The sequence below is a fragment of the Poecilia latipinna genome, unplaced genomic scaffold (genome assembly GCF_001443285.1).
Source record: "Poecilia latipinna isolate Pla-1442-1.1 unplaced genomic scaffold, P_latipinna-1.0 Scaffold2828, whole genome shotgun sequence".
NCBI lineage: Eukaryota > Metazoa > Chordata > Actinopteri > Cyprinodontiformes > Poeciliidae > Poecilia > Poecilia latipinna.
The window spans coordinates 28,736-52,295 of NW_015115444.1; the positions used below are offsets into that span (position 1 = coordinate 28,736).

Genomic DNA, 23,560 nt, shown 5'->3' on the forward strand with positions numbered 1-23,560 from the left:
AAGGAAGGAAGGAAGGAAGGAAGGAAGGAAGGAAGGAAGGAAGGAAGGAAGGAGCTGCAGTATATTGTCTTCTGTTATAAATGGAGCTTGTATGATTTATACAATTTACTTTTATAAAAAAGCTTAATGTCATGAGTTTTTGTTTTTTTTTCCATTTGACCTAAAATCAATCTAGGAAATAAAAATACTTTTACATTTAAAAAAAACTGTTTCTACCTGTCTGTTTTTTAATGTTTTATTTTCTAAAATTCAAAGATGCTGTGCCAGATGAAAACATAAAGTTAAAACAGTAACCTGAAAGAAAGTCTAATTTTGTTGATCATGATTGATACGTAGAAGCAATAAAAGAGGGTAAAACATCCACAGGGGTGAATACTTTTCATAGGAACTGTACGTTAAACTGTATCCCAGGCTTTAACACCTAACGGATGTCAATCGATCAATATGATAATCCGCAGATCAGTCAAGAAGGTCAAGGTAACTCGGCTGAGATCCACAGCTCCAATAGGAGAATCTGTGCAACTACCAGTCATGCACTTCATCCGAACTTCTACCTGTAGGAGACGATGTAGAGGAAAGCAGACTTCAATTTTATGGCCCAAAAGCAAAACACTAATGAAATGCCCATAATGAAACATAGCGGTAGTAGCATCATGCTGTGGGGATGGTTTTCTTCAGCAGGGACACGGGAGCTGGTCAAAGTTAAACTGAGATGTGCCGGGCAGCACGTCCTGAACGGACGAGCTCTCCACCCAATCTTTGATTATTTTGGTAAGGCCTTCTGCATCTGGTTGCATAGATTCCTTAACTAATATTGTCAAACCAGTAAGATAAAAACATCTCTTTCTTATTTCACTGAAACAGATCCAAGAATTCAAACAATCTTTTTGTTGACCCTCACTCCCAAAACCTTCACAGCGCAGCAGAGTTGCAAGAGTGAATTAGCTGCACTTCCGTCCCCATTGTGCCCCCAGACTGGGCACATCTTTCTCTTCATATGCACATGTAGAAGTGTTTTTTCTCTAAAAGACATTCTCCAGCACCGTTGCAACTGCTATTGTTATTTACGTCTTGGCCAGTATCCTGGGAAGCTGTGGCGTGGGGGAGGTGACCAGCTACCCAGATAAGAGTGGGAGCAACGCCGAGTTTGGGTTTGTGTTTCCTGAGAGTTGAAGGAGTTTGTTGTTCTTCGACTCTCGTGATGGCCACTGTTTCCGCGAGGTCCCAACCTTTGCAAAACCGCTTGTACATCTACAAAGGCCTACCATGCAACTCGCTGATGGCTGGTGAGTGTTTTTATCTTTGCTGATTTTTACTGTGGCAGCTGGAAAGACCCGTTACTTCATGGCGCCTGGGACGGTCTCTTCCTTAGCCAAGCAAAACGGGACATTTTCCACATAGTTCAGGATTTAAAAGCTTTCATTGCTTGTTAATTACAATCTGAAAAGACTTTTTGCTTGTTGTGTTTAAGACTGTCTTGATTTTCTTTTTGCCACAGATACGTATTCAGACAGAACTCCCCTCCACGAGGCGGCTTGTCAAGGCCGACTCCTTCACCTCATGACTCTCATGGCTCAGGTAAAAAAAAAAAAAAAAAAAAACAGTTCTGTACTAGGAATTATCTTTCAGTGACTGGAAGGATTGGAAAAAGATGACAGATTTAAACCTGTGTGCAGGGCTTCCAGGTCAACACTCTCACCCTGGACGGAGTTTCCCCTCTTCATGAGGCATGCCTCACCGGTCGCTACGCGTGTGCCAGGGTCCTCTTAGACAATGGTGCAAATGTAAGAAAATGTTATTCTGCCTCAGAGTTGAACATGATGGTTTTGTGTAAATGTGGAGTCGGGTCCAGTCACAAGACTACATACACTCATGATTACCAGGATGTCATATCAGTTTGGTTCTTTTACTAGTGAATTTGAACGATTCATTTTGTTGGTATTGGGTTAACTGTCCCTTTTACAGGTTAACGAGAAACCACTTTTGTTTCTTGCCTCAAACTCGACTTCTAAGTGTGGACTGCAATGTTTAATGGGGTCGCGTTCGGGATCCGTGTAGAACCTCATTGTTACCCATTGTAAAGTCAGTTTATTGTTGTGGGTTTCGGATTATCATGTTGCTCTTAAGTGGGGTCAAGCTTCGGCTACCTACAGACTTGGTGTTAGCCTTCTTTCTCCATTCATTTATCCACTTAAACCAGCAAAACCAGTGATGAAATGAGGCTGATAACTAGGGAACCATTTCAAACAGTCGTTTGTCTCTTGCGTGACATTTCGGCTTTTTGTTCTTCCACAAACAGTCCTGCAAATTTCAGTTGAGCTTGTTTATTTTGGAGCAGGGTTGTTTTTCTTGGCCTGCAAACCCAAAGTTTATGTTGATATTAAACTCACTTCAGTGCAATAATTTCCTGTGATGACACATTTTAAATTTGATGGATGTTGAACCTCTCGTGCATCTCTTTATCCATCCAGGCGTTCCAGCAAAAGCACACATCAGCACAAATCTGTGATTGGCTGCTATTAGGTTTCGGAGAAAGCCTCCACAGCCCTAAACTTTGTGAGCCGTGTTTGAAGCCTGTGTTCCTGGCAGGAAATTAATCAGGCGTTTTCAATGAGCTTAGCCGCTTCTTTCAAGATGAGTGATCAAATGTCCAGCCTCTGTTACGCCGGAAGCTTGTAAATGCAGATTTCTCATGGTCCAAGTGAAAGTTTGTAAGGGAGACATATTTGTAAGGAAGTGTGTTTTAAGAGTTCAACACCTGCGTATAATTTTGAACCCGGGTGGAAAAACGACAAGCCACGACAAGTTTAAACTTTTGCACCCTGTTCTTATCACTTCATATGGAGCCAAAACATTTTTTTTTTTTAAATGATCAAAATGCCAACTTAACGGCATTCATGCCTATGGTGGCTGTAAGAAAACTGTACCCGTTCTAAGAATTTATTTTAACACCCAAAATGATTCTCCCTGTAAATATGTTCATCTGTTTTTCCAAACACACACAGTGTGTTCATCTTAAACACTCAAATGTTTAATAAACACACTTTCAAACCAACAAAAGTGAAACTGCACATAAAAAAATATGAAAGTGGAAGTATTTATTTGTATTTTCGTTATTTTATCTTGTCTGGTCAAAGCAAGATACATTTTTAGTACAACAAAAATGTATTAAAATCCATAATGTTCAAGTATCTTCAAATGCTTTATCGTTTTCTGGATTTAAATAGTATATACTGTAACTTTGGGTGAGCCTGGTAAATAATTCCTTTCCCCTTGTCAGCCTCAGGCAGTGTCAGCAGATGGCGCCACACCTCTCTCTAACTCCTGCAGCAGTGGAAACGTAGCTTGTGTCAGACTCCTCTTACAGCACGGAGCCTCCGTCCACCCCAACCACCAGCTGGCTTCACCCATCCACCAAGCTGCCAAAAAAGGTGTGTGGGCGTTAAAAGCGATGAGCATAAAGGTGCGATTTGTTTTTAGCGCAGGTTTTGTGAGGCTGTTTCTCTTTCTGTCCAGGTCACAGAGAGTGTCTGGAGCTGCTGCTGTCGAGCGGAGCCCAGATTGATTTTGAGGTACCAAACGTGGGGACCCCGCTGTATGTCGCCTGCAGGGCCGCGGCAGCGGAGTGTGTGGAGCTGCTGCTGCGTTCAGGTACGTGAAGAAACCAAGTAACGAGGAGGAACCTTTTGCAAGACCTCACAAGTTTACTTTTTAGCTTCTTACACATGTTAGTTTGACTTACGGTCAAAATTCAATGCAACCCCCCCCCCCCAAATAAACAAGACAAAAAAGTCAATGTTGGATTATAATCTGTCTAAAGAATAAAGCCTTGATGACTTTAATGAGTCTCTGACGTCAGCAAGCATGTGGCAGACAACAGTGGAGATAAACCACTCTTTTTACCAGGAAGAAATATATATTTACAAGGTGTGAGACTTTTACGCGTTAATTTTGATCTTAATCGTATTTTTTAAACTTATAAATGTTACTGAAGAAGAAATTCCACATTGTTATGTTGCGGTGCTTGTCAGTGGGATTTTGAGGAAAGGAATTCACTTAATTCAGTTTGGAATAAGACTTTCACATAACAAAATGTGCAGCGCTGTGAATACTTTCTACATTCACTCCACATACACAGTGAGTGCAAATAATTGATTACTGCTATAGCCTCCATACGTGGCTTTATAGAGCAGACACATACACTGCTAATGACTTAGGTTTTGGCTAGGAAATAAACTTTTATGAATAAATAAAAGCTAGTGCCATTTTATAGCCCAATCAAACAACTACGTTACCTTAAGTTGTTATAAAAATCCTGTATATGTCAAACGTGTTTTAAAAGAAATTTGACTTTGAAATGTGTCACCTTGAAATCGGTGACAAATTCACCGATTCCACGGTGACACTTCTCTTGAAGAATTGAGCAAAAATTGTTGAATTCGAAGCATTTGCTCAGTCAACATCAAGATTTCTTCTCTGACTTTGTTAAGCATTATTGTTTTGAAAATAACAGTTTAGAAAGATTTCCGACACAGATTTTATTTTTATTCCACTGCCGGCTTGTTTGTTTTTAAAAACTTCAATTCTGCGGGATTTCGCAAAATTGACTTGTGATTTTATGAATTGCTGGCGGGAGCTCAGAGGTCGTCTTTGTGATGGAAATGTCTTGTAAAAAGAGGCGGCCATGGTAGTTTTTGTAATCGTTTGTCTAGGTAAGAGAAACAAATGTTGTGCCGCAACGTTGGAAAATAATACAAGGAAACACTTGAATAAATGAGTAAGTCTTACATCCCGAATAATTTGAGTTGACTTGATCATTTGGAAAAAAAGAAAATGTTAGTTAATAGGAGCAATATTGTTAGTTATATAATTTTGACATATTTTAATAAAAACAAGGACTATTCTCTGATTTGAAGACTGATTGGACAAAATTACAATTATTTCTCGATTGAAGTTAAATTACCTCCCAAGACAAAGACGGATTTCTGCCAAATTGAGAAAACCTTTGCGAAATGAATCCCTGAATTAGCCAACCATCTGCGGCCGTCTAACAAAACTTCAGATTCAGTTGTGGCTTTTGTTCCCACTGCTGCGGGAGGGATTTTCAGCCGCTATGCCGTCTAATTGTCCGGCCCCCCTCCGCCCTTTTCCATGGAAACAGAAAGCAGTGCTTCACAGTTCACAGCAGCAACATTTCAAAGCTTTTCCAGTCATCTTAATTTGCAGAGCGTTCTGGTGTAACGAGAAACCATTTAACGTTGTATTTATAGCACTAATTAGCGTCGATGTTTTTACTCCCTCATTACTTACTGTACATGCTTTAATTGTCTCAACACAAAGGGTTAGGAGGGGGTTGCCTGTACTTCTAATTGATTTTATTTCCTCTTCGTTCTGATATTGAGAGTTTATCTGTTTGTGTACATGCAGGTGCAGATGTTGGCTCTGGATGTGGGCAGATCAGCCCTTTGCACGCTGCAGTTTGTGCTGGAGAAGCAGACGTTGTTCAACTTCTCCTGGACTTTGGGGCAGACAGAGCCAGCAGGAATGCAGAGGGAAAAACTCCTCTCGATCTGTCGGCACCAAACAGCGCGGTTCGATTTGCTCTGCAGAGGAGAGGTGTGTGTGTGGAACGATCCACTAGCCTTCATTAACTCCCTGAGAATCAAGCTTAAACATGGTTTTCTCTCTCGTTGTTTTAGCTCCCTGCTCTCTGTCTGAGCTTTCCCGTTTCTGCGTTCGCCGCAGTCTTGGGCGACCTCGTCTTCACAAAACCTCCAGCCTCTTCCTTCCTCGCAGTATCAAGAACTTCCTCCTCTACAAATGACACATCTGTCGGCTACATGGACCTCCCATCAATCATCGATTGTCCTTGTAAAATAGTTACAAAGGAATAATATTCTCAAGGAGACGACAACTGCACATTTGTATGTTTTAGGATCATATTTGATATTTAAGCTGTACTCAGGTTACATTTTAAATGACTCAGACTTTGTATGTTTTTAAATCTGCCTGTTTAGCATCCGTTTCTTTACAAAACCTTTCTTTAAAAGGTGAACACAACCAGTTGCATATCTGGATGTTCCCTTTTTTTTTTTTTTCTTGAACTGTTTTCTGAAACCTTTGTGGCTCCACAGGGAGCTGTCTGAATGTCAGATAAACCACAGTCTGTTGTGGCTGAAGAGAAGAAGCTTGATAAAAAGTGAGGCTTTTAGAAGTTATATCTGCCGTGCGGCATTTTCGTAACGGAGGTTCGTTAAACACCTGATTCATCCCAAGATTGTTGCCCAAGGAAGGATTTCAACAGATGAGGAAAATATAATCCTTTTAGATAAAAAAAAAAACAGCATTAGTCCTACAATTTGTTCTCTTAACCCTCAATATAATATTTCATAGCTGCCTTTGGCTTCATTATAACCTTATCTCAGCATGCTAGATCTCTCAACTGACTGCTACGGTACAAACATGCACTTTTCAAATTGTACTCGGTACATCTCGACCACAAACCAAATAAAAATACTAAACATAAAGGTCAAGATCATGACAAAAGTAATGTACCATGTCTGGATGCAGCAGAATACTGCGAATTTCACGTACTTGTACCATCTCGCTTTTAAGAACAGGAGTGACATACAATCAAAGATGTCTAATAAGTCATGATAAGTCTTGATGTGTCAATATTTGTTTGATTTTGTCATGTTTTCATGCACATAAAAGTGTGAAAGTAGCGTAGAAGACACAGCAGGAAGGAAGGTTTAAACGACTCATATTCCCATTGACTCCTAAGCCGAAAAGTAGCTCCTGAGACGTCATTTTTAGGAAAATTAAGAGTTTTATTTCAGTCAGCATATTGGGCCTTAAGAGAGCTCCTAAAGCGATAAAATACAGGAAGTAGTGAGAGTTTTTGACTACCCTAAAAGCAGGTGGAAAGACGGATAGAAAGGAGCAGAATATTAGCTCTATGCCATCAGCAGGCGCTGCATGTTGATGCAGTGCGGCAGTTAATACAATTTTGTACAATTTCATTATCATAACACACTTTTCTTAATCAAGTTTAGCTTATATGATCGGTTAATTTCAATCAACAAATGTGGAATGACCAACAAAAGGCATGGCTGAATCACTTTTTGACACAGTTGTGTAGGTTTGGATTTTTCCCCCTCTTTCTAATAAACACATTCATTTAAAAACTGCATTTTGTGGTTTCTTGTGTTGTCTTTGTATAATATTGAAATTGGTTTGATGTTCTGAAATATTAAAGTGTGACAAACATGCAAAAAACAAGAGAGAAATGAGGAAGGTTCAGATACGTTTTCACACCACTGTTCTGGATCTCTGGTTTCTCTGAGCTCCAACGTAAAGAAAGCAGAAGACTAGTTTGTATGAATTAATGTACTATACCGTTCAGATATGCAAAAAAGTTGTAGTATTTTTGTTTAACCTAAATTGGTTTTTCATCATACTTAGGATTGCATTAAAAAATCTATTACATAAACCAATTGAAAACCCATGGAAAGTATTTTGGGAATTGATGTCAGTAACAGAGAGCATGTGCCAAGCAAAGGCAACAATTACAGAGAAGTAAACGATTTAAAAAAAAAAAGCTGAATAAAAGCTTCCATATATATGATAGACTAATGGAACATGAAATATTTTTGTAGTGGCCCTTAAAGTGCTTCACACAGAAGTAAAAGCAGGAGATGTAGAGCTTTTTGGATTTACAAAAAAAAAAAAAAAAACGTTCAGTAGATCTGAAGTGACGGGTAGAATTTTTTTAATTTATTTTTTTCTGATATCTCTGTAGGTAAGGGGGCTGACTCAGTACCTCAGACCTAAACCCAAAAGAGCTTTTAAAACAGGCAACACGATTCTAAAAATAATTTTTATTTCTCACAAGAGCCAAAAACCCAAGTCCCAGAGTTTTTTTTTTTTTTTTTTTCTTTAGACTGAAACCCTCAGCAGCTGGTTGGGGTTTTGGTGCCATACAAAATTCTGACTGCGTCGGTGCAGTGAAACAAATGTGATTTGCTCCCGTTTTCTGGTTATTAATTGCACTGCTGCTGTAGTCTTAGTAACAGGCAGCTCCATTTATTAAAAAATAACAAATCTAATTAACCATGGGAGGGGGCTCTCGAGTGAAATTCAGAATGACACAAAATGCAGGAAACAAATAAGTGTTATTTTTACAGTGCTGGACTGTGAAGGAGTAATCTGATTATTACCAAGAAAAGTCAGAGTCAGGTCTAGAGATGTGGATTTAGAGCTCAGATCAAACTGATTTACAGCATCCCAAAGTATTCACACTCATTAAGAATGTTCCCATTTTGTCTCATTTCAACTACAAACTTCAATATATTTCAAAAGGATTCTGGGAAACATATTAACGCATTATTTTTTCACAATTGTGCAGAATATTGCAACCGCATTTCACAACTTTTACTCTGACATCTCTAAGTAAAATTCAGTTCAATAATATCTATTATGAATATACAGAAAAGCAGCCAAGAAGCCCATGATAACTCCATATTTTGAGACTATTTTCACTCCATAGAGGAGCAGCATAGATTCATTGCTCAGGTGGGAACAGTGGCGGTTTCTGATATGGACGACATGGGCAAGAGCCTCTAGCGCCTTTAGCGCATTTCCTTCTTCTTCCCTCCTTGTCAAATCAGGTTAGTGGTCAACCAAACCCTTTGAAATGTTCCCTCAAAATATAGCTAGCTTTTGCGGATGTTACAGAAAGAGTCATAATGTGATAAACAGTTTTTTTTTTTTACCTTTAAAAAAGTCTTTCACTCAGTCGTCCTCGGTAGTGCACGCTCATGGGTTAATTTGCCCTTCGTAGTGTCTGATAGGCGGGACGCCGGTAGAGGTGGCTCAGATTTGCCCTGTGTATTGACTTGAATGCATGCCGCCAGGCTAAACTGTGGAACAGATTGGTTTCACCACACACACACTTGCAGAAGTTTGTGAAGCTATTTTAACTATAAACAGGGAACTTGTTTTTAGTTAGTAGGAAGAGGGCCGGACCAAAAAAAAGCAGATACACACTGCAATTTTCATAATTGTGTTTGTTAAACATTCATTGACATCCAATGTCCACTATATTGTGTTATTATATTACCTGAAATTTCTGACTTTAGCCTGGTGAAAAATGTAAAAATGAACAACAGGCGTCCATACCTTTACAAGGCTCTCTATTCACTGAATGATGGATGTGGAGAGAAATAACGGCCTCAGCTTTCTGCTCCGTGTTACACTAAACATCCGCCAGCAGTGATACTGATCGCTAACAGCTACTGATCGTAGGCAGGATTTTGTTCATGCAACCAACTCCCTAAGGCGCAGGTTGCTACAATTGATAGCAGCCACACAGTCACACCCACTAGAAGGAAACAAACGCACCCAGTACAACACTTTCATTCCATTGGTTGAGAGATTGCTAGGCGACGGTGCATTTATGTTCCAGAAGCAAGCAGAAGCGAGCAGAGAGTCCCAGCATATCTCTGAGCGCAAGAAGTTTTAAGTCCAAGCATTAAAAGTTTTGAGAACAAAAGACGTGAAATCCTGCTTTCAGACTGAAAATGTGTGCTCCTGGATTATATCAGAAAAATTCCCCCATATTAAAGACTTACTACTCATTCTGTAAATAATCGTCCTTTTAGGACACCCTAGGGCATAAATGAGTAAAGGTCAGATTACTAATTGAATGAAGCAGAGGAAATTAGTTGAATCCCCCTCTGCTTCGTTTATTTGTCTCTCAAGATGTATGTAAGAAATTGAGAACGCTTGGGGCCATTGCTCTCATGATATCTGGCACCACCATCGTGCTAATGTGTGTTTTTTTTTTTATTAATTTATTTTTTTATTCAAATTTACACCTCCCTTAACAAAAATTTACAAACAGAAACAAAACCCAAACTGTGGCTTGTAAAGGAGTGAAGGGTGAGCCGTGTTTGGATGCTCTGTGTTTGGTGGCTGGTGTTGCTCAGGGGGAATTAATTTCCAAATGCCACTCCGAAAGGTCACCTCAGCAGAGACCTGAAAAATGCTGTCCGGGCAGATTTGAATTGACAAGGCTTTAGCTAAATAGCGAGGAAAACGCCTCAGCCTTCAGAAGAACTGTCTGAAAGAGATGTACGCTGCTTTGCTATGTGCTTTTCTACTTCTGTAACCTTTGCTGGAGTCGCGATGAAATCAAAAAGACCTGCGTTTCATTGGCGGATGAAATCAATTTGAGGGTGCCGTACACCTTTCGCAGCGAGGTTACCCTTACAAAAAGATGGTCCGACCAGTCAATGTCTGTCATTTTTTTACTCTCGAGAATGACTCGACACTTTACTTTACGAATCCATTCAGATGTGCTCCTCTGCGGGAGAAGATAAGACAAACAGCCTGAGGGACTGTCTTATTTTAAAAAATCAATTCAGCTAAAAGCTTTTTTTTTCTTTTAAAGTAATTATTCCTGATTACCTAGGAGGCGGCATCACAGTGAGTCTCTCAAAGTGGGAACTTATAAAAGTAAGATGAAATACAGGCAAATGTATAGTTTTCAATGGTATACAGTTGATATATATATTTTTAAATCCTGTGAATAACAGAAGTGCAGGCTGAACTGCAGCAGGGTGGACGACTTGTCATCATTTGTTTGGCGTTCATGGACAAAATCTCAACACAGCGGCAGAGAGGAGGGCGTCTGGTTTGGGAACCGACGGGCCCCATGTTTGGATTTTGCACGCAGTGTTGTTCTGTTGGCATCGGTTCAGGCATCTGCTCGGGGAAACTTCTGGGCACGTCTCTGTACTTGTTTACTCTTCGTGTCCCATTTGAAGCCGACTGAGAGCTGGAAATACCCTGGAATCTCCAGAACACATCCTCAAAATGCAGACAATGAGTTCATTTTAAGCCTGTAGATTCCATTCAGTTAATCAGCTTTTTATGTTTTCTATGTGCTCTATTGTTTTTTTTTTTAAAGTTTTTCTTGCATTTCTTCTAAACTTTCAAACTTCAGCTAAACAACAAAGACCAAGCAAGATCAGGTTTAATTAGTTCTGCAGGTGCATGAAAACGTAAATGTGAGATTTAGTATTGACGTGCATTTTTTCACAATTAAAGTCTAGATCTTCTTTTTTCCTAATTTCTTTCAGTCTTTAAATTGGATTTCTCATTTGCAGGATTACATTTAAAAGATACAATCAAGAAAGCAAACAGTCCATCATCTACATCATCTACAGCCATGATTCTGTAGATAAGTGCAAAAACAAAAAAGACCCACAGGAGATTAAGATAATTATCTGCAGACATGTGGAAGTCAGTCAATGCATAAGAGAGAAAATGTATTCCTGCAGCATTAAAGGAATTTAATAGTGGAAATGTGGAAGTAAAAACAAACTTTCTTAATGTTTAATGTTGCTCATTAATGACAAAAAAGAGAACATTATAAAAAAGGGGAAATTGTTTCCACCTCTTTGCCTCATCCTTGCGCTCACAAACTGTTAGGCTGTAAAACATGTTCAGTAAGTCGGATCATAGGGTTTAAATTCATCACTATATAATTTATGTGGATGGCTTTGCAAGACTCATATGTTTTGTTTTGGATGTTTAACTTTCTTGCTGTCTGAATAATCAACATATAAGTCAAAAATGTTTTGTAGTTTCTTTTTTATTTTGCGTCAAATGAAAAAGGACTACAATGTAATAATTTAAACAATGACAATAACAATACTCTGCAGAAGAAAAGAAAACAAAGACATCATAAACTCTATCACAGGTCCAAAATGCTCCAATAACAGTTTTTTTTAATATAGAACATTTAATAATTAATAACAACGTCTCAGGTGCAAAGAATAAAGATATCTCCCTGTTTTTGTTTTTAATTGAGATGTTTTAACTGATGGAAAAAAAATTATTTTGTTCATGATAAAACAACCATTAATTCTTCAACTGTGGATCTTGAAAAATGTCCCCACACAAATTTCCTTCTTACTGTACATAATACCCACATTTGAAAACATAGATTGCCATTCACGTAATACGAGCTGCTTAGAAAAGATGCTCCACGGATGATTGTCAGGAATCACAGTGGATGAAATGGTTTAAAACACGAGTCAAAAACTGACAACGAAGCTCCAGCAAGGCCAAAGCTGAAAATCCACTTTCGGCTGTTTAAGCGACCGCTACAGCAAACCAAAACATGCAGAATAAAGGGACAGTCTGTCTGGTTTATCAATATGGGAGCAACAACCGCTCCTTTACTTGCATTATTTAAATCTCTTGCAAAACCACAAATGACACAAACAGTGCTGTTGGGTTTAAGTTTTATATTTAACATTCAGAGAACACATCCAACAAAAACGACCCATTCCGACCATGGACTAGTTTACCAACTGATATCTAAATTCAGGTTTTCCTTTTCCAACAAACTGAGAATAATTTACCAACATATCCAAGAGAATCAAAGGTAGCAGAGTCCTTGTAAAGCACACGTTGCGTTTGGTTGGGGGCGGGGGGGAACAGGGCTCCTTCAGACGGAGGTCACGTTTGTGCTCGCGCTGTTTTGGCTGTACAGCCGTCTGGGAGAGCTGCAGCACAGCAGCTGGTTCCTGAAGTGCTTGCTGAAGCTCTTGCTCATCAAGTAAAGCGCAAAGGGATTGACGCAGGAGTTGGCGAAGGCCAAGATGCGAGCACACACGCTGGCGATGAAGTGAGCCAGCGACGTGTCCACCTGGTCGTAGTGGTAGGAGCGGTAGAGGTAGATGACGTGACTGGGGAGCCAGCAGAGGGCAAACAGGCCGACGAACACCAGCACGGTTTTGGCCAGACGCTTCCTGGACTTGATCTGACAGGAGAAGAAGAAGAAGAAGAAGAAGAAGAAGAAGAAGAAGGAGAAGAAATTACACTTGAGTGTCTTCAGTAATTGTGTTACCACTTTAGCTTTAATTGGTTGTCATCAAATATTTGCCTACACACTGATATCCAAGTGAGGCGCACCTGTCACTCAGTGGAAAATTGGAGCAATTTATTTTAATTGTTCACATTGAATATATCTCAGAGAAAACTGCCCAATTATACGTCTCAAAATCAAGCAAAGGAGAGCGTTTTACCATTTTTAAAGGATGAATCCGTAGTTTATTGAAAATGGCCTACACAAATCCCAGAGTTCGACCTACATTTCTGGAGAAGCCCTGCTGACAGGGCTTCATTATTTAACCCTGGTTTTGAAGCCAACGTGAATAAATTGTTCTCCAAATGTTGCGCTAAAAACAGGTGACAGACGAGACTAAAAAGGAACTTTAAAAAAAAGATGCTAAATAAGATGTTACGTTATGGTGCACATCACCCTGAACACAACACCTCCATGTTGAAACACGGCGGCGGCAGCATCATGCAACCAGCAGGACTGGTTGGAGTTGATGGGAAGATTGATGGAGATCACAAAAGCAGAGGTTATTGTTAGCTTAAGACTCGGATGGAGTTTGACTTTCTAGCAGGAAAATGTACTTGAACATGACAATAAAATGGGTGTAAGCGTATTTATGTTTAAAAAAATAACATTGGAGAATCTGGACTTGAAACTCGACGTTCACAGATGCTCTCCACCGAAACCGACTCAGCTTTTTGACATTTTTGCGAAGGTGAATGGGCAAAACTTGCTTTCTGTAGATGAACAAAGCAGAGACAAACCCAAAAAGACTTGCAGCTGTAATTACTGTGAAAGGAGATTCTGCAAGGTATGAAAGCAGGAAAGCAGATCACACTCATACACTTTCCATACTTTCTCTCTTTTTTTTATTTTTTTGCTTAAAATAACATTTAAAAACCATTTCTCCCTTTCTTTCCGCTTCGCCATTATGCTTTGCTTTGTGATGGTCTGTGATGGATACGGGTAAAAATAGAGGAATAATGTTACTGTACAGAACCTGTGCTGCTATCCATCAGATTCAGTTTTATTTTCCCCAAGTTTATGCACAAAGGCAAGGAATCTGATTCTGATTCCACTTTGGTCTCAGAAAAAAACATTAATATGAACTGATTAGATTAAAAACATTCCCTAGACACAAGCGGCGGGGGCGGGGGGGGGGGGATCTTGTATTCTCAGATACAAGCTGCCGAACTGAACTTCCTCCGCAGAGCGGAAGGGTCTCTCCCTCAGAGGAAGAGTGAGGAGCTCGGAGTGGAGCTGCTACTCCTCCACACCGAAAGGAGTCGGCTGAGGTGAAAATAAAAAGATGTTTTTTTTCGTCCAGAAATACTTATAACTAGTAGCTATTTGTTCTGGACTAACACCGAACAGCATCTTGCAGATTTTCAAAAAGGAACAATTTGATTCACAGCTCTTAAGTGGTGAGATTTAGTCGATTAACTTGGAAACAAGACAAACTGCCTGAGGGAAGAAAATCTTCTTTGCACCTCCTTTGAGATCAGCACTTCAGACATCATCACTTCTGTGTATAATCCATAGACGATCAAGAGTGCAAAGGGCAAAGCAGCTTAACCGTGAACCTTCTGGACCGAGAGAAATCTTGACGCAACCAGAGCAACTGGAAGACCCCGACAGAGACGATCTGTGGTATAGAAATACTGGCAGGCTGGTTTTCATGATTATTTCTAACAGATGGTTTCCTTTTTATTCGATTTGCACCAGGAAATTAGTCACAAAATAACCACCATTTCCTGCAGGTGCCTTAGCATATTTCAATTGGTTTTATGTAGAATATGCTCACAGGAACAAAAATAATATGTTTGTTATCATGTCAAATATAGCAGCTAAACACAGAGTCAAATAGGTGTTTGTTGTTTTTTTTAAGGAAATAATCCGAGTTTCCATTATGTCAAAGGTGACATAATGGTGCACCTTTCCTTTTCTATATCGTTGTTCATTCTGTCTAACTTTTGCTTCCTTTGCTTGAGCAGCCTTCCTTTTCTTCTGACAATAGACGAGGGAGAAATTTGTATTCGCCCATCAGATGCTGCTGCTACATCCAATATAAAAACAATTTCTGTGTTGTTTTGGGTGCAAAGCCTCTTGTCTGAAGTAAAGCGAAGAATGTTACTTTAAGTATTCAGTGAAGAAGCTCCACTCCAGTCACAGCCTCAGACTCCATAATCAAAGAATAAAACCAGGAGTTGTATATTTCATGAAGGTATATGTGCTGATAGTTGCTTCTTGTGGAAATGAGGGAGGATGAGACAATATGAAGTTGTGTTGCTGTTTGACAGAACGATAAATATCTTATGCAATTGTCCTGAAGGTTATAGTAAGGTTTAACGGCAACCTCATGTTTATATTAAATCCCAATAAAGATGTTGTTTAAAAATGTATTGCAGCAGCACAATCATGCATCAAGGTTGCTAAGCTCTCTAGAGATTGTACGGATTTGTCTTTATACTTTTTTCCAGGCCTGGATGAGTTTGAAAAATTGATTTTTAGACATTACATTTTATTCTTTACTGTACTTTTTTTCTTGGTGAGTGTAAAAAATGATTTAGTATTGATTTGTAATCAATGGATGTGCTTTGTCTTTGATTTGCTTCATCTCATTTTGATGTTTTAAACCATCAGTTTATTGTTTTTTTTACGGTCAATAAAAAACCATGTGACCTCCTGCTTGATCTTTAAACAACATAAATTCAAACTGAACAACTGAACTGTGGTTTTTAAATTGGGTCTAAAATGCCAAATTGCTTTTGAAATCAAGTTTAGTGAAATCAACCCCTTTGATTTGAGTTTATTTGTAAAGTGATAACAAAATCTGGTCATTTTTTTTTTCTTTGAAAAGCCTCAAATATTACCAGTTTCTACAATGTAAACAGAACAGAAGCATTTCTAAAACTGGTATTTTTCTTTTACTCTTTTATAACAGGAGCTGCAAAGTTTTTTGTTTTGTTTTTGTTTCTTTTGAAGAAATGGGTCCATTAGTAACATCATATTTATACCCAACGGAAGCAAAGACATCAGTTTCTGATTAAAACTTTAGAGAAAATCTGCTCAGCTGTGAAAGAGCATTGATTTAAAGAGCGCTTCAGCTTTGTTCCGAAACACTGAAAGAGGTACAAACAATTGTGTTAAATTGTGTCATAATTTGATTGGTCTACTAACAGAATAAATACTTGAATTAAATATTGGATTTTTTTCAGTATGAGGTTTTGCTGCAGCAAAAAATGTGACTTTGTTTTGGGGGTTTTTAGCAAGAGCTTTAGTTTTACTGCTTTCAGTGTTTTATTGTATTTTTGTTTCATTGATGTGTCAGTTTCATCTTTTTTTCTACTAAATGTAATTTTTCAGTTTTCTAATCATCTTGCTATTGTGTTTTATTCTCGTTTCACTGTGAAGCACTTTTTTATTTAAATTTTTTATCTGTAGTAGGTCCTTTATAAATAAACATTACTTTATAAGTCTTCAGCAGAGGCGTGAACAACTTTGTCAGTGTTTTGTGTGAAATTGGGTCTTGTGTAGTTGTTTCTTTGTGTCATGAAAATCACTTTTTACTTCTGAGAGATAATTTTTTAAGTTTTTTTTTTTGTCAATGTTTTTTGCAGTTTGTCTCAAGTCTTTGTTGTGCACAAGAGAGTTCTGCGTCTTCCTAAATATGTAATGGATGATAAACAAACACGGACATTCGCTAAAGTTTCCCTGTGGCGTCCCGATGCACACCTGTTTGTGGAGATGCAGGTGTCCCTCTGCGGAGATGTCTGCTGAGCTCCGGATCAGGCTGCGGGCGATGAAGAGGTAGTAAACGGAAATGACGAGCAGAGGGATGACGTAGAAGACGAGGAAGGAGGCGGTGGAGTGGATCTTCGGATGCAGCTCTCCGGCGTGCGGGTAGGGGGCGCACGTCACAAACGTCACGTTGGTGTGGCTGGTGGTGAAGGTGTGCAGGTCGGAGAAGACGGCCTCGGGAATGGCCAGGGTGACCGAGAGCAACCAGATGGTCCCGGCGCGCAGGCCGATGCTTAGAGTGGCGCTCGATCTGTTGATGTCCAACGGCTTGACGATAGCTTTGTACCTGAGAAACGAAGAGCAGGTTTAATCTGTCAGCTTTCTCTCAAAATCAGACAAATTGTCCTTGACCTTGATCTTGACCTAAAAGGATACGTTGAAAATTTACCCTGCAATTAAAGATCAAGAGAACAATCAATAAGAGTTAGCGATCAGTTAAATCAAGAATTAGGTTCATTGGTCCAATTTCAATGTTTGCTGCAGTAAAAGAAACATCCATCAAGCAAAGTACTAATAAAACTGTATTGGTCTCAGGGGGCTAATAAACTAGTTCCAAGTTTTCACTTCAACATAAAATGGAAAAGCAACAAAGGAAAATGAATTCAAAGAGCAGAACCATCTGAATCTGTCAGCTTTCACCCCACAATAAAACTGAAAAGACTCCATTTCTGGTTGAACTGTTGCCATTTACTGTAACAAAAGCAGCTTGTGATTCTGTTCAGGCAATTCCCACATTTCCATCTTTCTCAGGTAACTGATGTAAAAACCCACTTTGAAGACATTTTTTCCTGTGTCCTCTGTGTCTTCACTGCTTGGTCCCTTAAGGTTTTCTCATAATAAAGTGGAAGAGATTGGGAACAACACCTACTCAGACTCAAATTGGTCGGTGTTAAGAAAATACATTTAAAATATGCTAGTTTTAAAACTTAACATGTCTTGCTTGAAATAGCCTAATTATAGTTTTAAAATTACTAACTTATTCTGGCCTATTTACCTTTATTTTACCTGTAGTTACAGCAGATCGTTTGCTAAGATCTTTTGATCTTAGCAATCAGCAGAAGTTCCAGCTTTTCACACAGATCCGTGAAAAGCCATAAAAGAGCAGGAGTTCAGGAGAGTCTCTGCTTCCATTTTGTTTAGATAATGGGGACAAATGGCCTTAGATCGTGACTTGCAGGGAGTTTTAAAAAGGGTCCGAGACAGCTCCTGGTTGGATGAGCAAAGGTATGCCTTATTTGAATAAATTAAAGATAATAATACGCCTTTACTATAAAACTTTGTACACAGGAGTAACAAATCAGATTTGCTCTCGCAATTCTCCAAAGAAGTCTTTGCACGTCTTTGCTTTTCTTTCTTTCTTCTTCTTTTCCATTTGTCTCAGGTAAATGCATGTATGTCTCTGTTGTTCTGCAGTTTCTGTTGTAATTTCATACGTTGTCTTCTATTGGATTAAACTCTGTAATTCTGTGACGTCAACAGTCATTGTTGTTTTCTGTGTGGCTACACGCGGTCCGCCGGAGAACCTGGGATCCGTAAGAAGATTGAGCCAGAGATATTTCCCAAAAATATACTATAACCTAAAATCTTCTTCAACATCGGCCACATAAAATCTCAGCACGACATCAGAGGATGCCGCTGAGCATCATGAAGAGAGGTTGCCAGGTTTCTGCCAAGTCAATAACTGCAGGTCTGCAAACTTCACGTATTCTTCCGATGTCAGATCCAAGCTGTTTGTAATCGGGTCCAAAAGCAGGAGGAGGTTTTCAGATTTAAGCACAACTCAATCAAACATGAGCATGAAGCCGGCAGCTCAAGTCATGAAGAAAAAGAGCCCATTTGTAAAAAAAAAAAAAAAAAAAGTTAACTTCCCAACAGAGGAAATCAAAGCAAGCTTTGAATGACAGGAACAGTAGGCCATCTACTCTGCATGTGGAGATCATCTGATTAATCATGACTGCCGGTGAATGTCCAATCCAAACACACCTGCCTAACTCTGTTTGATATTTGCTCTTCTCAGAAGCACAAGATGGCAGGAGAATAAGGCAGGAAACACTAAAAGCTTTTGACATGTTATTGCACTTTATCTCCATTAAAAGTGAAGGTAGGTGCATCTATCTGTCATGATAGCTGTACGTGTTCGCTCTGTATACGAGCTCCACAATCGACGAATTGTCTCTGCACTTAAAACTTCAAAGCTCTACCGACCTCAGTTTTCAATACTTTAAAAAAAAAAAGTTTTTTCTTCTTCTCTTTGTAAATGAATGCTGTGTCTCTGGACTAAAGAATCAAAACAAAACAACAACCCAAGGAAGATTGCTTTTTGCAATACTTGCAATAGGTGCAATAGGTGCCTATGCTTGGAATTTTTTAAAATCTTTTTAAAGAATTACACCATGAATTTTAAGTTACATTGGTCTAGCAAACTGAAGTTTATTTAATAATCTTGAAGCAATATGGATATTAAGTCCTGTTGGTGTTTTGTGATGGAAAAAAAAACCCTCTTGAAATCATAAAAATAAATAAATAAAATGTAAAAAAAAAAAAAAAAAAAAAAACCTGGTTTGGTTGTTGGTTTTTTTTTGTTGAATAGTAAAACTGACCTTTTCCAAATTGAATCCAATTTTATACAAACATTTAGTTTTAGTAAACACTCACCTTAACATGTGAGTGTTTTTGTGTTTCTCACACAACCTGTATAGCATCAAAATAGCTGCGCTTTCAATATAAACTAATGCAAATTTTGAATTAGATTTTTCTACAATAAGACTTAGAAAAGTCCATGAACCTTTATTTTATTTTTAATCGCTATTTATTTGGCATTTAGACGTCAGTGTGCTCAAACAAACGTGTGCACAGTTTCTGGGAGCAGAAGGAAAACATTTTTTGGATGATTGCTTTCCTGCAGGGTCAGTCTAAAGGTTTACGGACCTTCTCAAACTATTTTTAATGAAATAATTCTGGCAGAGAGCTGTATTTGTTCCCAGTCTCATACTGAGGACTTTTCCTGCTGTCCACCGTAATATAAATGAATAAACTATGGAAACACTTGTGTATTAAATACTCGTCTTGATCTACATGGTGATGATCTGGAAGCAGAGCAATGTTGAGAAATTTTTATCTAAATACTATTTTTCCTGTGTAATAGAGAATGTTAAAAAGACTAGCATTTCATAATAATTTCATAAATTAGTCTATATTGATATACACTGCTCAAAAAAAAATAAAGGGAACACTCAAATAACACATTCTAGATCTGAATGAATGAAATATTCTCATTGGATACTTTGTTCTGTACAAAGTTGAATGTGCTGACAACAAAATCACACAAAAATCATCAATGGAAATCAAATTTATTAACCAATGGAGGCCTGGATTTGGAGCCACACACAAAATTAAAGTGAAATGTTCCCTTTATATTTTTGAGCAGTATATATAAATAAAAATATCTGCCAGATAAATGTATAGATAGAGCGAGACCTATGTACTTCCTGGTAAGGTCGCCAGTCCATCACAGGGCAACATATAGACAACAAACAACCCAGCAACATGCACACACACACTCACACAATTTAAAGAGCCCCGATAACCTAGAAGTCATGTTTCTGGGCTGGGAGAGGAAGTCAGAGTGCCCAGAGACAACCAACGGATCCACAGGAACAAAATGCAAACTGCATGCAGGAAGAACCAAGGCCAGGACTCAAACCAGGATCTTCTGCCAGTCCTACAATCTACATATGCAACCCATGGAAACATCTCTACTTAATACGTGTAAAGTTAGGATGCTAATCTTACAGTTTTTCAGAAGAGAAGAAGTTGTTTTTCTGTCCGTTTTCTTAAACAAAGTTTGTCAATTTACTACATCAGTACAGAAAAGTCAGTGTCTGCTAACAGACGCTCATACTGGGCCTTGTTCTGCTGGAGGTCCGTTCCAGTTAAAATTTTGCAAAACGTGATGAAATGAAATAAAAAATTGCATGTATTATTTGCCTTGGAGATTGCTGCTCGGCTTGGCTGCTAAAACAATGAATAATTCCACTGAACAAAATCAAAACGGTAGCAGAGCAGCGGTAATCAGAGGGAAAATCCCAGGCAGAACTTGTGCCTTTGGGCAAGTAGATTTATCAGCCTAGATTTGGAGAACTGCTCATCAGAACGAATCCTCTGAATCTGTGAAACCTTTGGAGGTGTGCTGCAGTATTTTAACAGTATTTGTTTTACTGAGGTTTCTGTGGGATTATTTTTTATCTATATAATTTGCTCTTTAAGCTACTTAACTCGGTTCAATTCAGTGAAATGTTAAGGACATTAAGTAGGTTAAATGCTTTGTGTTGACAGCATTAAAAAAATGTTAGAATGAATGGCCAAGGAAAGAAGTGGTCTGCATGCCTAGGTGGGCCCCATGTGGGGGGAAAGCAGGGCTGATATCTGGGTCCCATATGGGTTTGTCCGCGGGTTCCACCATGGCCCCACATGGGTTTGCCCATGTAGGGCCACAGCCCACATGGGCCCTACATGGGCCCTAAATGGACAAACCCATGTGGGCCACCACCATATGGGACCCATATATCAGCCCTTCTTTCCCCCCACATGGGGCCCACCTAGGCATGCTGGCAGAGAAGTAAGGATATGTCAGAGTTCAAAAGCTGCATTGCTTTTGAACTCAGGTAAATGGTCGCTACCATTTACCTGTCAGGGTCTGCAGAGGGAGATGAATCTGTCAAATCTGCAAATCTACTGCAGAACCGACGAGGAGAGACGGAGGCTTGGTGGTTCATCCTATTGTCCACCTCTGATGCTGACCCCACCCTCTACTTCTCTCCTTGTTCTTAGTGTTATAATATTAGATATGCATGTGTTCAGGAGAGGAAAGGATAGATGGTGCAACATTTCAGCTTTTTAGCTTGTGTTTCATCAGCTTTATTATAGTTGATATATTTTGTGCACCTTTTTATTGCACGGTATGTTTTCCTGATTGTTTTTCAACGTTTACATGAATTTATTTATCCACATAATCAGTTTTATGTCTGTTTTCTGTATCGGCTTATTAGAACAAGGCAGTCAGAATCATGAATTGTGACAGGTTCATTTCACATTTTCCTGAATCGTTGTCTAGACAGTAACTTGCCTTTGGCAGATTTTTAATTATTGTCCCAGTAAGGCTCGTCTATTATTAATACAGTTTGACAATGAAGCTTCCCTTTTTGAGTGTTTAGTCATGCCAAAGAAAAAAGATACCAGATCACATATTTACAGAAAAGACTATTAATGTGTATTTAAAAGTGTAGACACTATAAATGAGCTGACTTTTATTTGTAATATAATATAATATAATATAATATAATATAATATAATATAATATAATATAAAATTTCTAGATTTTTACATTTTTACTTTCAGCCACAGCAACATGTCCAATTAAACCTGAACATAGTCTGGTGGTCGCCTTCGAAACTTTCTGCAGGCGCCCCGGGAAATGTAGCGGATTAATATAATTTACTGTGATGTGCAATGTATAAATAGTGCTGCAGTCTCGCAGGAAAACATTTCAAACAGCTTAATTTAAGCATAGCGATGCGTAAAAATGACATTTAGAAGTTGAAACAGCCCACATCGCGGCTGGTCAGGTTACCGGTCAGCGGAGAGCGCAGTCAGGGTGAACACGGAGACCCCCACGGAGGTGAGCTGGATGAAGGGGATCAGTTTGCAGCCGACGCGCCCGAACAGCCACTCGTCCACCAGGTAGCGGCTGGCGTCCACCGGGGCGCAGGTCACCAGCAGCAGCAGGTCCCCCAGAGCCAGGCTGGACAGGAACAGGTTGGGCACGGTGCGCATGGATTTCACCAGCAGACACGTCTTCATCAGAGTGATATTCCCGACCAGACCCACCAGGATGATGAGCCCGTAAACGGCAGCGATTCCGATGCCGGGGAGCCAGACGGCGTACTGGTGACGTTCCGGGCTGGAGTCCCAGAGCATCTTGGAGACATTGAGGAGCAAAGCTTCGCTGTCCTCCAGCGACGAAGTCCACTGATCCTCCAGGGACATCGCGGCATGAGAGTGAAGGACACAGACTGATGAGCTGCTGATGGTTTTCTGGCAGCTTTATGAACTATTTGCCCTCCTACAGGGTCGTGCGTCACTCCATGGAGCATAGGATGGATGCTGGAGAGCTAAGACATTTGTACTTGTATGAAAAGACCTGACTAAACTTAAATCCCAGTTTTCTCTACAGATAGAATGAAAGAGAAAATACTGGTTTACAAGTTAAAGGTGGTCAACTCAGCTGTGAAGGACTTAAACAGTGAATGGAAGCAGCCAAAAGTCTCTCTGTTATGTCCATGTATATAGTGGTTTTGTGAAGACGGGGACACATAAAAAGTCAAATCCAAGATTAAAAATTTTTTATAATTTTTTTTTACCTCGGAAACACAAGCAACACGTTGGGGCCACTTTGACTGTGAAGCTTTTGATTCAACTAAAGCTCTCTAGTGTAACTCCAGCATGGACTGGTTGATTGTCCCTTTGAATTAAAGATTTTTATTTCACAAAAAGTGTGTGGAACAGCAAGACTGCTTAATGGGAGCCCTCTTGAGCTGTTAACTTATAAAGGGTTTTATAAATTACTTTTATAACTTTTCTTTTGAAACTGAATCTCTGGAAAATGCTCACTCATTGAACATGCTCCAGTGAGAAAGATCTGCCTGGAAAAGAGGCATGGTCTCTGTTTAGAACAATAAACCTGCTGCTACATGTGATATGTGATAATGATATAATTTATGTAGAACCAGTGGTTATATGTTAGACAGCGGTTTGTGTCAGAAAAGTGACTTTTCGACTTATTTT

At 39.2% G+C, this 23,560-nt stretch overlaps 2 protein-coding genes across 2 annotated transcripts; one reads left to right on the forward strand and one right to left on the reverse strand.

Annotated features, from left to right (window-relative positions):
* The first annotated feature begins 628 nt into the window (after positions 1-628).
* On the forward strand, positions 629-6,397 carry asb11 (ankyrin repeat and SOCS box containing 11). The gene is made up of 7 exons (XM_015021680.1): positions 629-1,286; positions 1,499-1,578; positions 1,677-1,784; positions 3,281-3,431; positions 3,517-3,651; positions 5,428-5,616; positions 5,700-6,397. Exons 1-7 carry the CDS (start codon positions 1,202-1,204, stop codon positions 5,822-5,824), a joined length of 873 nt encoding a protein of 290 aa, XP_014877166.1. The 5' UTR covers positions 629-1,201; the 3' UTR covers positions 5,825-6,397.
* Positions 6,398-11,905: 5,508 nt separating this feature from the next.
* LOC106939314 (gastrin-releasing peptide receptor-like) lies at positions 11,906-23,114 on the reverse strand. The gene is made up of 3 exons (XM_015021679.1): positions 22,347-23,114; positions 16,652-17,003; positions 11,906-12,835 (listed from the first exon to the last, which is right to left on the reverse strand). Exons 1-3 carry the CDS (start codon positions 22,760-22,762, stop codon positions 12,521-12,523), a joined length of 1,083 nt encoding a protein of 360 aa, XP_014877165.1. The 5' UTR covers positions 22,763-23,114; the 3' UTR covers positions 11,906-12,520.
* Between the last annotated feature and the right edge of the window lie 446 nt (positions 23,115-23,560).

Coding starts and splice junctions, on each gene's coding strand:
- asb11 (XM_015021680.1), top strand. CDS start 1,202: ATGGCCACTGTTTCCGCGAGGTCCCAACCTTTGCAAAACCGCTTGTAC. Junction 1,579..1,676: donor TCATGACTCTCATGGCTCAG/GTAAAAAAAAAA, acceptor ACCTGTGTGCAG/GGCTTCCAGGTCAACACTCT. Junction 5,617..5,699: donor ATTTGCTCTGCAGAGGAGAG/GTGTGTGTGTGG, acceptor TCGTTGTTTTAG/CTCCCTGCTCTCTGTCTGAG.
- LOC106939314 (XM_015021679.1), bottom strand. CDS start 22,762: ATGTCCCTGGAGGATCAGTGGACTTCGTCGCTGGAGGACAGCGAAGCT. Junction 17,004..22,346: donor ACTGCGCTCTCCGCTGACCG/GTAACCTGACCA, acceptor TTCGTTTCTCAG/GTACAAAGCTATCGTCAAGC. Junction 12,836..16,651: donor ACCTGCATCTCCACAAACAG/GTGTGCATCGGG, acceptor TTCTCCTGTCAG/ATCAAGTCCAGGAAGCGTCT.